Here is a 15,678-nt window from a genome sequence, read left to right as displayed (position 1 = left end):
GTGTTTTATACCAGTCATTTTGCCTATACTGATTCACTATTCACTCAACAACTCTTAGATCAGTATGAATATTAATTTATTATGATATAATACAACAGTCTTACCTTTTGAGAGACAGGCAATATATAAATTATGAGCTCATGGTTTTTGAGTTTAGTATGTAGTGTTTGTTCTTCTGAAAATTTACTCGTCACTTCTGATAACTGTTTATGTACCCCTGGCAGCTACTCTCCCCACTTCTAATTTTCTGCTTCTAATCTGCTGTTACTTTAAAATCAAGTAATCTAATTTGTTGAAATTGTATTAAATAAGAGGTTCTAGGATTTTAAATTCTACTAAAGGCTTAAACATCACGTATTTAATTAAGAGAGAATAAATTGTCACATTATCAACTGAATTCTGGATAATGTTAACTATATTGCAACGAGAGTTCCAGATGATGCAAGAATAATCCAGGAAAGTGTTGGTATTAGTTTTAATTTATTCTATATGCATGAAGATTTTCCTCTGTGATATGCAGATATCTAATCACATGGTGATATTTTAAGCACTATTTCAAGATTTTACTTTTAAATAATGTAGGAATCATTCATAACCCTGTAATAAATAGCTTGGAAGTATTAATGGAATAAATTGAAGAACTGCTTTGCAGTAATTTTGAGTGTTTTACTATCTTTATTCAATCATCCACTAACTTCTTAACAAAAATTACAATCCAGCATCTTACTGTTAGGCTTATTTAGAGTACCCTAAAAGCAGCATTATGCTCCTAAGGATCTAAACAAAGTAGGTAAGCAAATATTGGAAAGGTAGTTTATGATGAAGAAAATAAACTTGAAAGATAAGTTTTGAAAAAAGATGGGTGGATGGATAGATCAGTCTCCATGGCCAAAGCCAGTAATCTTGAACTCTTATTCAGTGATCCAGTTTGAAATTTCCTTGCCTGCCCAAAACATGTACAGTAGTCCCTCCTTATCTATGAGGGATGCCTTCAAGACCCCCAGTGAATGCCTGAAACTGCAGAGTACTAAACCTGATTGCTGTCCAATTTAATGCCTTTTCCATCTTAACTAAGCACTTAGGTACTGCGGCCATTAACTTTTGCAGTTTGAGGTATCACAGAAAAACTAGCACGAATTTCTTTTTCCTTCTTCATAATTTCATGGATATAAGATTCATTCTTACCTTAGAGCTCAGACACCTCAGCATACGATTTTTTTTTCTATTGTTGAGAACGTTCACCTTTTCACTTAATGGAAGCACTTTACAGCTTCTCTTTGACATATCCGAATTACCAGCATCACTGCTTTTGTGCTCTGAGGCCATTCATAATGGCAAAATAAGGGTGACTTGAACACAAGCACTTCAATACTGTGACAGTTGATCTGATAAGTGAGATGGCTACTAAGTAACTAATGGGTGGGTAACATACACAGCGTGGATACACTGGACAAAGGGAAGATTCATGTCCCGGGAGGGACAGAGCAGCAAAGCAAGAGATGTCATCACTACTCAGAACGGCACACAATTTAAAACTTAAGAATTGTTTATTTCTAGAATTTTCCCTTTAATATTTTCAGACCACTGTTGGCTCCAAGTAACTGAACAATGAAAAGCAAAATGTCCGATAAGTGGGGCTACTGTATTTAATTGGAATAAGAGACTTTATCTAAAAGGGAGAAAATTGAAATATCTCATTAGAATAATAGCTTTTTAAAGTTGATACTACCATATCTTATTGGATATTATTTGATGTGTAAAGTTTTTTGGTTTTTAAAAAATAAACACTGATTTACCTAATACCATTTAAATGTATAATAATAAGCAAAGATTGCTTTGGCTATCTTCCAGCTTGTGGAGAGACTCCAGAGCAAATTCGAGCACCAAGTGGCATAATCACAAGCCCAGGCTGGCCTTCTGAATATCCTGCAAAAATCAACTGTAGCTGGTTCATAAGGGCAAACCCAGGCGAAATCATTACTATAAGGTAATCTACCTTTCTGTATTACTATATAATTTATTACAAAACATAAATTCCATTTTTCATTTATTATTACTTAACATGCAGTAATATAAAAAGAAGGCTTTTCAGGAGATGTAATAAAGAACAGCTATTGGTGTCATCTTAAGAGTAAGAATAACAGCCCATCTGGTATGTGTTTTGAGTATTTTCTAAGGGTGGTAATGTATTTGCATTGAATCATCTATATTATTCTAAGCTACTTTTTAACAAAAGATAGACATTTGCAAAATAGCCTATTAGGGTCAAGACTAACCTTTGGCAGTGGAACAAACAAATAAACAAAACTCATTAATTCACTTGGATATCTAGCTCTTAACCTTTGTCTCATTAGTAGAGCCTTCTACCTAAATGAGTTAAAACACGATTTGTCATGCATGTCTGTATATGTGTATGTATGTATAAAACTTGAAACAAACTGATAATGGAGAAATACTATATCTAGAAAAATCTCTTTTTATAACTTCGAAACAAAAGAACATTTGTTAAGAATACAAATGAAAGGCATTCCTAGGGGAAATAGCTGTAAGTTTAAGATTCTAAGAATGAATGTGACATATAAATAAGGAAGGTTAAGATTAAATTTTAAAACATTTAGCAAATTACTTGCAGAGAAAAACAGTACAGGAATAAGATTGTAAAGAATATATTTAGTAGAACTAGATATTGCTTGCTTAGGAAAATTCTATCAAGGCCATTAGGAAAAAAATATTTACCTACAGGGGAAAAAAAAATAGTGTGCCTGAATGAAGAACTGCAGTTGGAACAAAACACAAATAAGAATGTCATTTCCATCACAGAGACAGTGTAGCACAAAGGCACCTTCAACATGTTTTCATGTGTAACATTGTATGGGTAGGAGGCATAGAATTTTAGATTTAGAGGAGACTTTGGAGATCATAAACTCAAATTTCTTCATTTTATGTTTTTAAAATAAGACCTATACATTTAGCTTACTTTCCCATCTTTTTTCATCTTCCTTTTTTGTATTTATTAACTAGTGAGGAAACCAATCTCTCTTGAGAAGCATAACTGTCATCTATCTCCTTTTTTTGGTGGAAACCACAAACAAGGGCCATAGTTTGTTTTCCTTTTATTTTCCTCTACCCTACATTACCTCTTCTGGAACCCCGGAGCTTGGCACATACAAAAGCTGTTGTTCTCCTCCTCCATGCAGTGTTTTTCTCTTGCCTGATTGAGTGGTAGAATGCACCATTAAGGTTATCTTTCTGTAACAGTGTCAGTGTTTAAATGTAAATAATATACCTATTTTCTGTTACTTGTAGTACGACTAAGTATGTTTACAAAATAACATTTTTACCACATATTGGGAGTTTTTTAGCATAAAACTAGAATTTATAGAGACCTTCACCTTTTAACCTAAAAATTAAACTTACAGCTTATAGCTCAGTTTTGTAAAACTTGAAAATCTTACCAGCACAGAAGAGATTACATGAAATACTGCCATCTGGTTTTGATAATGTATTGCATCCTTGAGATTTCATGAAGTAAGATACACTGAAAACCAAGCACAATACTGAAATGCAGAATAAAATTGAAGTGAGCCCTACAGCTAAAGGAAAATTTCCTGAATTCTAGAAGGGAGCAATGAATTTCGATATATACAGATCAGAAGGTGATTTTAGTAATTGTTCAGATTCTTTACTGAAGTCATTATCATGGTAATACCATAACTTTAAAAAGATAACACACATGCATATACACAAAGACACGTTTTACATATGATTATCATTGCATAATCTTAAATGATTCAAAAGAATCATATGCATAATTAAATGTAGCTTTTTTAGACATACAAATCAGTATTAGGAAATATTAAATTAACTTACCATGTTAACAAGTCAAAAGAAAAAGTATATGATTATCTAGTGTACATAGATGCATTAAAGCATCTTGGTAAAAAAGAAAATCAGCATTCATTCCTGAATTTAAAATAAAAATTTTAAATTCTTAGTAAAATGGAATTAGAAACATGATTTTTTTAGATCTGGATAGAAGAGGGAAACTAAAGTTATGGAGTAAAAACAAACAATACTGAGAGCTATCTGTATAAAACTTGCTTAAGATGGTGAAATAAAGGCATTTTTACTTCATTCCTCTCCCTTGGAACCCACTATAATCAACAAAGGCCACCTTATCCATGGAGAAGAGAGGATTGAATACCAGCACCCTGCTTGAAGCCAAGGACTAGGGACAGGCAATTTTGCTCCAGACAGGAGGCTGAAAAATCTTCCACCAACCACAGCCTGAATTTATATGGGGCTGAGAGCTTAGAGAGCTGAGAGGGCATAACCTAACAAACATGAATAACTATGTCACCTGCTGACCCCATGACAGGATCTTTAATACTCTGAACCATCATTTAAGACTTGTTCTGGAATGTAGACCCAAGTAGGGGAACATAGAAGAAGAGAGGGTTAAAAAAAAAGAGAAAACCAAAAAACTTCCATAAAATAAACCTGTAAACCAGAATTCCAGAATGTGTGAAAAAATTGAATGCTGAGAAAAACAGCCAAACAAAATTAAGTTGGAACTCAAATTTACTCCAGGCATTTTAAGATGTATTCTGTCAGGGATTATTTCTTAACTTTCTTTATGCCACGGACACCTAGTATTCTGGTAAAACCTATGTATTCTTTCCCAGAATAATGTGTTTAAATTCATTTAAAAAAATACATAGCATTACAAAGGGAACCAATTATGTTTAAAGTACAGCTATCAGATATTTTTTAATATTTGTAATGTAATATATGCTTATTTATTAACACATTAGCAAAATCAAGTGGTTAATTTCGAAGAAAAAATTTTAAGTGTAAATAGTATTTTTAGATATCTGTAAAAACTGAAATGTAACATAAAAATCTCTCTAATTTTGAATAGTTGTGGAGTGGCCAGTGCTATAAATACTGTCATGGTTTGTTGTTTATAAGTGTAGGAAATGCTAAATTTTAGTAAAAGATTGTGAAAATAAAGCAGTAAATTGTTTCTACCCTATTTGTGATTTTTGAGGGGACAGGAGAAACACCGAATACTCTTACTTGGACTTTGTTAGAAAAAAAGTGTGTTTCAGCATTTCAATTAAAATATCAAAAGGTAGCCACTGATTAAAAATAGAAGTAATATTGAGCAGTTAACAGAGGAAAAGGAACTTTAAACATATATTCAAAAAAAGACAGGAGGCTAGATGTGGTGGCTCACGCCTGTAATCCCAGCACTTTGGGAGGCCGAGGCGGGCAGATCACTTGAGGTCAGGAGTTTGAGACCAGCCTGGCCAACATAGCGAAACCTCGTCTCTACTAAAAATACAAAAATTAGCTGGGCATGGTAGCACACGCCTATAATCCTAGCTACTCAGGAGGCTGAGGCATGAGAATTGCTTGAACCCTGGAGGTGGAGGTTACAGAGCCGAGATCGTGCCACTGTGCTCTAGCCTAGGCAACAGAGTGAAACCCTGTCTCAAAAAAACAAAAAAAAAAAAAAAGGAAAGGAGGAAAATGAGAACTCTCTCCCAAGTAGAAAGGATGTAACACATCTAAAACAAAACTAATAAATAATGTCTAACAACAAGGAGATGGGCCAGACGCTGTGGCTTGTGCCTGTAATCCTAGCATTTTGGAAGGCCAAGGTAGGCTCAGGAATTCGAGACCGGCCTGGGCAACGTAGTGAAACCCTGTCTCTACAAAAAATACAAAAAACTAGCTGGGCGTGATGGCACGTTGCCTATGGTCCCAGCTACTCAGGAGGCTGAGGTGGGAGGATCACCTGAGCCCAGGAGGTTGAGGCTGCAGTGAGCCATGAATGCACCACTGCACTCCAGCCTGGGTGGAAGAATGAGACCTTGTCTCAAAAATAAACAAAAACAAAACAAGGAGATAGAAAAGGTTAGTTTTGGAGCTACTCATCAAGCTAAAGCTAGTGTAGGAAGATTAACATCCATTGTAATTGAGCTTAAGGCACAAAATACTAGTAACAATTGGAGTATTCTACCAGGAAAATAAAACAGCAGTAAATTTCATGTACTTAATTACATGGCTTAAAATACATGCAAAGCAAAATGTGGAGAATTGCCCAGCAAATTTGACCAATCCACAATTGCAGTGGGAGATTTTTAACACACCTTTAATACTTATTTCAACAAAGAATACACATTCTTTTCAAAAACGTGGAACATTTATAAAAACTGATTATGTTTCAGATCACAAAGGAACTCATAATACATTTCAAAGACTGTACATCATTCAGATTGTGTTTTCTTACCACAATGCAATTAAAATAAAGGAAAAAAAATAAACCTGTATGTTTAGAAATATATTCCTAAATAACTCCTGAATTAAAGAGGAGATCACAATGGGACCAAATATTTTTTAAATAACCATAGTGAAAGTAATACATATTAAAACTGTTAGAATACATTGAAAGAGTACTTAGAAAAGTTTACAACTTTAATGCATTGATTTAAAAATTAGAAAATAAATAAGCTCAGCATTTAACTCAAGAGTTAAGGAAAAGAATTATAGGGTAAATTTTAAAGTAGAAGTAAAGACCAGGAAAATAAGCAATAAAATTCAATAAAACAAAAAGCTGACTTTCTGAAAAACTCAGGAAAATAGATAAAACTCAAAGCAAAACTGAAGAAAAAGGGAAGATAAAAAGAGCGAAAGTGTCTATAATTATAAACATAAAATTTTTAATGTCATAAGAGAATATTATAAGCAGTTTTATGTTAATACTTTTTATACAAGTAGATGAATTGGATTATTTTTTAGAAAATTTATATTACTAAAATTGATTCAAGAAGAATTAGAAAACTGATGAAATCAGTAGCCATTGAAGAAATTGAATCAGCATTCAAATTAAGACTCTAGAACTAGTTTTATAGGCAAGTTTTACTAAATGAATAGAAAAGGAATTTCCTTAACCTGGTAAAGGGTGTCTCTAAAAATTTTTAAAAGCAAATTTAATGTCAAAGTTAATTTTACCACCAAGGACCAAGACGAAAATGTGTGCTTTTACTGGTTATAGTAGAATTCTTAGTCAATGCAACAGTGCAACAGATAGAAATCAGTGATAAAATAGGAAGGAAGAGAAAATTTTTATTTGCTAATTATATGTTTGTTTTAAGCAGTTTAAAGCAAACTTAAAGATCACAGATAGGAAAAATGTCTTTAAATTGTATGAAAGTACTGTGTACAGAGCTTTGTAGTAATAAATTTTACTATCAACATAAAATCAATTTCTAAGAAAATTTAAATGATCAAAAGTTTAAGAAACACTGATTAAACCAAAAACCTCAAGAAATTGAAACTCTCTCCCTGACTCAATATATTCTAAATAGGCACAGAGCACAAATACGTCAACAGTGCTTTTATGCAAAAATTACTATGAAGCATTTAAAAAACCAAAAAGTAATTTTACTTACTCATTTAAAAATCTTAAGTGAATTAGCAAACTAAAATAGGGTATACATGAACAGATATTTATTGTTTCTTATTCTAAACAAGGTTTCTGCCTTCATGAATTTTTTTTTTTTTTTTTTTGAGAGACAGAGTCTCGCTTTGTCACCCAGGCTGGAGTGCAGTGGCGCCATCTCGGCTCACTGCAACCTCTGCCTCCGGGTTCAAGCAGTTCTCCTGCCTCAGCCTCCCAAGTAGCTGGGATTACAGGTGTGTAAAAACTAAAACTCTGAAATACTTAAAAAATAGTTCAACATCTTTGGGATCTTTGGAAACACCAAGATATCTTAGAGAGGACACTAAATGCACTAAACATAAAGCAAAAATAAAAAATAAGACTTCATCAAGACTAAAATTAAAAACCACGCCCAACTAATTTTTGTATTTTTAGTAGAGATAGGGTTTCACCTTGTTGGCCAGGTTGGTCTCAAGCTTCTGACCTCAGGTGATCCACCCACCTCGGCCTCCCAAAGTTCTGGGATTACGGCGTGAGCCACCTCTCCCAGCCTTTGCCTTCATGAATCTTAAATGTTTAGTGGACTAAAAGTTTATTAAGGGATTCCCTAGTTTGAATGGGACTAGACCTCCCATAAACAAGAGCTATTAAGTTTGGATAAGATATTTTAAAACCAAACTAGAGATTCCCTAGTTTGAATGGGACTAGACCTCCCATAAACAAGAGCTGTTAAGTTTGGATAAGATACTTGAAGGCTCTGGAGAGTAATAAGAAACTGGCAAAAACTGGAGAGTATTCCACCCCTGAAAGAAGGAACCACACTTCGTGAGATAGGCTTGTTTCCTACCAGTTCTCTGAAGATTCTTGCTAGTCTGTGCAACGTGGAGTGACTGGAACTCAAGCAGATCACCATGGTCTTGTCAGCTTGAGGTGTCAGGATGCAGTTGAGGCTGGGACAGTAACTGGAAATTAATTAATAAGGTAACTCCTGGAAAGGAGAGAACCACAAACTGGAAAGTAACTGCATTTAAATTATTCTCGAATCCTTAGCTGACCCATGAACTGTGTGTGCTTAAAGAAGACTCCAAGGAACCTGCTGGAAAGTAACAGTGAGAAGGCTGAAAAGACTATACAGTGATTTCAGCTGCTGCACCCCACAGCAGAGGCAGCACGTGGAGTTTGAATCCTGTCCATCACAGGGGAGACCAAGTATAGGGCTTCATAAATAAATGCCTTGAGATTTTTAATGAAACTCTGTGTGTCATACTTTACAAGTAAAGACAGTGTCCTTAAACTAAGAATTCCCCCTAAGACTAAGGGCAAAGCAGAAACAAGCTCACTTTAAACAAAGTGTAAAACCAAACCTCCTCAAGTTCGTGGTCATCAGACTAATTTAACTGTGTGATAGAACAAAAATTAGTATCTTCTATGTTCTAGATAAATGTAAGAAAAAAAAGAAAAAAATCTCATTTTCTACTTGAAAACACAGAAATTTGTATAAATCTCAGCTATAAATGTAAAAACTAAAACTCTGAAATACTTAAAAAGTAGTTGAACATCATTGAGATGTGTGGAAACACCAAGATATCTTAGGACACTAAATGCACTAAACACAAAGCAAAAATAATAAATTAGACTTCATCAAAACTAAAACTTAAAACTTCTGCTTATTAAAAGGTTCCATTAAGAAGATGAAAAGACAAACGATAGACTGGAAGAAAATATTAGCAATACACATATCTAACAAAGGACTTGAATCCTTCTTTTTTTTTTTTTTTTTGAGGTAGGGTCTTGCTCTGTCACCCAGGCCAGGGGGCAGTGGTGCGATCTTAGCTCACTACAACCTCTGCCTCCCGGGTTCAAGCAATTCTCCTGCCTCAGCCTCCCGAGTAGCTGGGATCACAAGCATGCGCCACCACACCCAGCTAATTTTTGTATTTTCAGTAGAGACAGGGTTTCACCATTTTGGTTGGCCAGGCTTGTCTCGAACTCCTGACCTCAAGTGATCTGCCCACCTCAGCCTCCCAAAGTTCTAGGATTACAGGCGTGAGCCACCATGCCCAGCCAAGAATATAAAAGGGATTTTTATAACTTTTTTTTTTAATGGGCAAAAGACATGAACAGATACTTCACAGAAGATATAAAAATGGCCAACAATCACATGAAAAGACGTTCAGCAAATTTGTCTTCAGGGAAGTGTACATAAAACTATAATAAGAGATGCCACCCATCAGTGACTAAAATGAAAAAGACTGACCACACTGACTATTGGAGAGAAAGAATGTGGATGTAGGTAGATATGACATGTCTTACGTAACATACATGCCCCCGAATAAGCTCATGTTTATAATATGTAGAGTTCTTAAGAAATATTAATGAATAAAGGAGGCAATTTGGAAAACAGGACAATTTGGAGTAAAATAAATAGAAATAACCCATAAATTGGAAAAGCATTTCAATCTCAGTAAATAAAGACATGCTAAATAGAAGTGATAAATCTCTTTTGTCTACCTAATTGGCAAAACATTTTTTAAAATAGAATATGTCATTTTGCTAAACGTGTGGGGTATATAGTACTTTGGTACGTACTTGGTAGAACTGTAAATTCGTATAAACATGTTTTTCCAGTGTCTGTCAGATTTAAAGAGGAATTATTCTTCTGACCTAGCAATACTAGTTCTAGAATAGTTTGTCCTAGAGAAATTCTTGTTCTTGTAAGAGAGATATGTACATGTATAAGGGTTTGGTTTTGTTTTGTTTTGTTTTGTTTTGTTTGAGACAGGGTCTCACTCTGTCGCCCAGGTTGGAGTGCAGTGGCACAGTCTCGGCTTACTGCAACCTCTGTCTCCCAGGTTCAAGAGATTCTCCTGCCTCAGCCTCCTGAGTAGCTGAGATTACAGGCACATACCATCATGCCCGGCTAATTTTTGTATTCTTAGTAGAGACGGGGTTTCACCATGGCCAGGCTGGTCTCAAACTCCTGACTTCGTGATCCGCCCACCTCAGCATCCCAAAGTGCTGGGATTACAGGCGTGAGCCACCATGCCCGGCCAGGAGTTTTTAAAGCATAGTTCGTAATAGTGCAAACCTGGAAACAATCAAATTGTCTATCAGCTTTTGTTAGTTATTCAGAACTTTTGAAGAAGAAACATTCTGGTATAATAATCCTTGGGTAATTAAATTTATTATCACTTAGTTTAAGGCAAAGGCAAGAATATAAAGTCAGATCTTTACTTTTTGGTGAGGCATGTTCAGATATTGTAAAACTGTATTTTGGTTTCTCTTTTTTCATAAGCAGTGACTAATTTTCTATGTGCATTTATTTATTTGAAGTTTTTGGCCTATAGTTATGCCCACATTTTATTAACTACAAGATAGTATTTGGCTATAAAGTGATTTATGTAAAAAAGTATTCCCAAACTCAGGGACTTTTCACCAAAAACATTTTTTCATGTGTTCCTTTTTCAGTCTTTTACCTTGCTCAGATTTGTGCTAATTACTCACCTAAGAATGTCAGCTGCAAACTTTTCATTAAGCAAGTATTAATCTAAGAGAAGGCTGAGTTTCTCTCTATTTACTTCAATTTATCAGATTGGGGAGAGGTGATTCTGGTTGGAACACAGAACAGTTTAGGATGTTCTGAGTTAGAAGTGGTCTTTCCCAACCATACACACAGAGAAGAAAAAGAAAAGGTGCCAACTGTCACCTGTTTTTTAACATTATTTTGGAAACTGGCATTACTTGTGAAGAAGTATTTTTCTACAATCTGGGGAAGAAATACAAATATGAGGAACATGGAGTTAGTATTATTATTTGCTAATGATATGGTTGTGTGCCTGGAAAACCCAGGAGAATCGGTCAGTATATGGAGGCTTATAATAATATCCTCAGTTACATTGTAATACGATTTTTTTTTCCAAAATTGACTTTTTAATAGACATTTCTGATTTTTTTTTTTTTCAGTTTTCAGGATTTTGATATTCAAGGATCCAGAAGGTGCAATTTGGACTGGTTGACAATAGAAACATACAAGAATATTGAAAGTTACAGAGCTTGTGGTTCCACAATTCCACCTCCATATATCTCTTCACAAGACCACATCTGGATTAGGTTTCATTCGGATGACAACATCTCTAGAAAGGGTTTCAGACTGGCATATTTTTCAGGTGTGTTTTTAAATAAGAAAGATATTGAACTGAATTTTATGGTATTAACTGCTCTGTCACTTCGGAGCTAATCTTCTAAATAATGTTCATTTAATTAGGAGTAGGCCCTCGAGGCAGCTGAGATTGAGGATTAGAAGCTAAAGTCAGATGCCTTAAAGCTGGGTCTCGAAAAGGTGTTTTGTGTAATTCTAACAAAATGATTAACTTCATATACTAAGGTTAATTTTCTTTTTAAACATCTTAAATACATTTATTCTAAGAATAGCCTTTTCTCCCTCAAGTGCTTACTCATATCCAGAAAGTTACTTCAGAATGTATTTTTGTGGTAATTGTCATTGTTTTTATACCTCCAAAAAAAGACCTAACAAATTTCACCTTCATAGTTTATAGTCTCAGAAAAAAAGACATCTTTTCTTTTCTTAAACTGTATCTAAAAAGCATGACCAGATCATACAAATGTGAATAATTCAGAATTAGTCCTCTCTTTTAGATCAAAATGCAAAGATCTTCGTGGAATAATAATAAGCATTTAACAAGTTGAATTGTTGAGTAAGCGTGCCAGTATTAATTTGTCCTTAGAACACAACCTGTTAAATCATTCTATTTATAAAGATACATACACACATATGTTGATTGCAGCACTATTCACAATAGCAAAGAGATGGAATCAAACCAAATGCCCATCAATGATAGACTGGGTAAAAAACATGTTGGTACATATACACCATGGAATACTATGCAGCCATAAAAAGGAACAAGATCATGTCCTTTGCTGGAAACTGGATGGATGGATGAAGCTGGAAGCCATTATCATCAGCAAAATAACACAGGAACAGAAAACCAAACACTGCATGTTCTCACTTATAAGTGGGACCTGAACAATGAGAACACATGGACACAGGCCCCACATTTACTGTGGCCTTTCTAGGGAGGGTGGGGTGGGAGGGAGAGCATTAGGGAAAAGACCTAATGCATACTGGACTTAATACCTAGGTGATGGGTTGATGGGTGCAGCAAACCACCATGGCACATGTTTACCCATGTAACAAACCTACACATCCTGCACATGTACCCTGGAACTTAAAATATTAAAAAACCAACCTGTTTTTTAGAACTTCTAACACTTGGGCTTTATGAACGTTTATTATAAAAATATCGCTTGCTGTTTTATGTCTTTTAAAGATTATAATTTTTCTCCTTCTCTTTCCATCTCCTTTCTACTCACATCTTCACAGGGAAATCTGAGGAACCAAATTGTGCTTGTGATCAGTTTCGTTGTGGTAATGGAAAGTGTATACCAGAAGCCTGGAAATGTAATAACATGGATGAATGTGGAGATAGTTCCGATGAAGAGATCTGTGCCAAAGAAGCTAATCCTCCAACTGCGGCTGCTTTTCAACCCTGTGCTTACAACCAGTTCCAGTGTTTATCCCGTTTTACCAAAGTTTACACTTGCCTCCCCGAATCTTTAAAATGTGATGGGAACATTGACTGCCTTGACCTAGGAGACGAGATAGACTGTGATGTGCCAACATGTGGGCAATGGCTAAAATATTTTTATGGTACTTTTAATTCTCCCAATTATCCAGACTTTTATCCTCCTGGAAGCAATTGCACCTGGTTAATAGACACTGGTGATCACCGTAAAGTCATTTTACGCTTCACTGACTTTAAACTTGATGGTACTGGTTATGGTGATTATGTCAAAATATATGATGGATTAGAGGAGAATCCACACAAGCTTTTGCGTGTGTTGACAGCTTTTGATTCTCATGCACCTCTTACAGTTGTTTCTTCTTCTGGACAAATAAGGGTACATTTTTGTGCTGATAAAGTGAATGCTGCGAGGGGATTTAATGCTACTTACCAAGTAGATGGGTTCTGTTTGCCATGGGAAATACCCTGTGGAGGTAACTGGGGGTGTTATACGGAGCAGCAGCGTTGTGATGGGTATTGGCATTGCCCAAATGGAAGGGATGAAATCAATTGTACCATGTGCCAGAAGGAAGAATTTCCATGTTCCCGAAATGGTGTCTGTTATCCTCGTTCTGATCGCTGCAACTACCAGAATCATTGCCCAAATGGCTCAGATGAAAAAAACTGCTTTTTTTGCCAACCAGGAAATTTCCATTGTAAAAACAATCGTTGTGTGTTTGAAAGTTGGGTGTGTGATTCTCAAGATGACTGTGGTGATGGCAGTGATGAAGAAAATTGCCCAGTAATCGTGCCTACAAGAGTCATCACTGCTGCCGTCATAGGGAGCCTCATCTGTGGCCTGTTACTCGTCATAGCATTGGGATGTACTTGTAAGCTTTATTCGCTGAGAATGTTTGAAAGAAGGTCAGTATCAAGACAGAACTATAGGATTATGCTCTCCACAGTAAAAGCAGGCCCAGATGTTTGAAACACGTTCTTTGATGATTAGCGATGTATTTTTGTTCTATATTAGTTTAGAAATGGATAAAGATTGTTGATGATATATAAAATTAGTGTGAAAAGCCCAAGACTCAAAAGGCCAGACACATTACAAACTAAATACTTAGAGTTATGAGAAAAAGCCCATCTATTTACCAGCTCCTGTTTTCAGATTAATCTGTTTTATAGGAATATTGTAAGCTGCAGCTCTCAGTTTTAGTGTTTTAACCTGTATTTTTCTAAATACTAATTCAAAAATTCCAGATATGCTATATGCTATGTTCAAAGCATACGGGTAAATAGAAAAATGAGTAAGGCATAATATCACAAGCAGTTTACAGTTAGGAGGAAGGAATTGGGGCATGGAATAAGACGACAAAAGTGTAATACTGTAAAGAGCTATAAAACAAAATGGTATAAAGTCAAAAATACCTAACCTAATGAGGGAGAGAGGCAGAAAGGCTTTAATTGGAGGGGTGCCACTTGAAATGTATGAGTAGAATATAGATGGGGGAAAAGATGTTGTTAAAGCAGTAACCTGGGAAAATATATAGAAGTAGGAATGTCCAGCATTGCTCAAAAAGTAAGCACGTGGTTCAGTTTATCTGGAGCCCAGGATGCGTATGAAGGGCTAATAGGAGATACGATTGGAACACAAGACTAATGTCCTGTTGTAGAGTTAAGTGACGACAGCACTTCAGAGTTCTCAGTTTAGTAAGAAATGGTTAACTGTTAAAGGGTGACCTTCAGAGTAAGTAGTTTTCAGTATGATGCAGGATAAATGGGACCTGGGAGAAGTTAATGGCAGAGATGTCCCTGTGGAGACAATGACCTTCAGTCCCAGGAGAATTACAAATAATAGATTTAACAAAGAACTTTTTACATAACAGATGGCTAATAGATGGCACACAGATGCACAGTATCGTAATAACCATTACTGCATCTTTTTTTTTTTTTTCTTTTTTTTTTTTTGTTGTTGTTTGTTTGTTTTGAGACGGAGTCTTGCTCTGTCACCTGGGCTGGAGTGCAGTGGTGCGATCTCAGCTCACTGCACTCCGTCTCCCAGGTTCAAGCGATTCTCCTGCCTCAGCCTCCCAAGTAGCTGGGATTACAGGTGCCCGCCACCACGCCTGGCTAATTTTTTGTATTTTTAGTAGAGACGGGATTTCACTCTGTTGGCCAGGCTGGTCCCAAACTCCTGACCTTGTGATCCACCCGCCTTGGCCTCCCAACGTGCTGGGATTACAGGTGTGAACCACGGCGCCCGACCACTGCATCTTTGGCCAAGTGTAAATGGCCAGAAAACTTTTTACCACCTTGCAACAAAAGAGCACAATGAAGAGTCAGAGATCCCAGCTGGGCGCGGTGGCTTCAACATATATTCAGTAAATACAATATTCTTAGGAGTTTTAAAATCTTGTATTATTTCTCCCTTTACCTTTTACAGGGATTTTCATTTATTAAAACTCAGTGATCCAGGCTTCTACTAGCATAAAGCCCTATGAAGACAGACTGCCTGCTTCAGCTTTGTATTCCCAGTGTAGGGATAATACATATATTCAGTAAATGTTTGTCAAATGACTAAGCTTTAAAATGATCAAATATGCCAAGATTCAGATTGTTTTAATTACTGATAATAGAAAATTG

The 15,678-nt window shown here is 35.7% G+C and overlaps 1 protein-coding gene across 4 annotated transcripts in view; it reads left to right on the top strand.

The window, feature by feature from the left end:
- LRP12 (LDL receptor related protein 12) overlaps positions 1 to 15,678 on the top strand; it is a 116,717-nt gene that overhangs the window by 81,095 nt on the left and 19,944 nt on the right. For all 4 annotated transcript variants that reach the window (XR_008527657.2, NM_001135407.2, NM_001133134.1 and 1 more), the window contains 3 exon segments: positions 1,852 to 1,987; positions 11,414 to 11,616; positions 12,852 to 13,956. Coding sequence is in view for 3 of the 4 variants with exons in the window: in NM_001135407.2 (NP_001128879.1) it covers positions 1,852 to 1,987; positions 11,414 to 11,616; positions 12,852 to 13,956 (1,444 nt within the window). In the remaining variant the exon portion in view is untranslated.

The sequence above is a fragment of the Pongo abelii genome, chromosome 7 (assembly GCF_028885655.2).
Source record: "Pongo abelii isolate AG06213 chromosome 7, NHGRI_mPonAbe1-v2.0_pri, whole genome shotgun sequence".
Classification (NCBI taxonomy): Eukaryota; Metazoa; Chordata; class Mammalia; order Primates; family Hominidae; genus Pongo; species Pongo abelii.
Note: the sequence above shows the minus strand (reverse complement) of the source record. Positions and strands in the feature narration are given on the sequence as shown.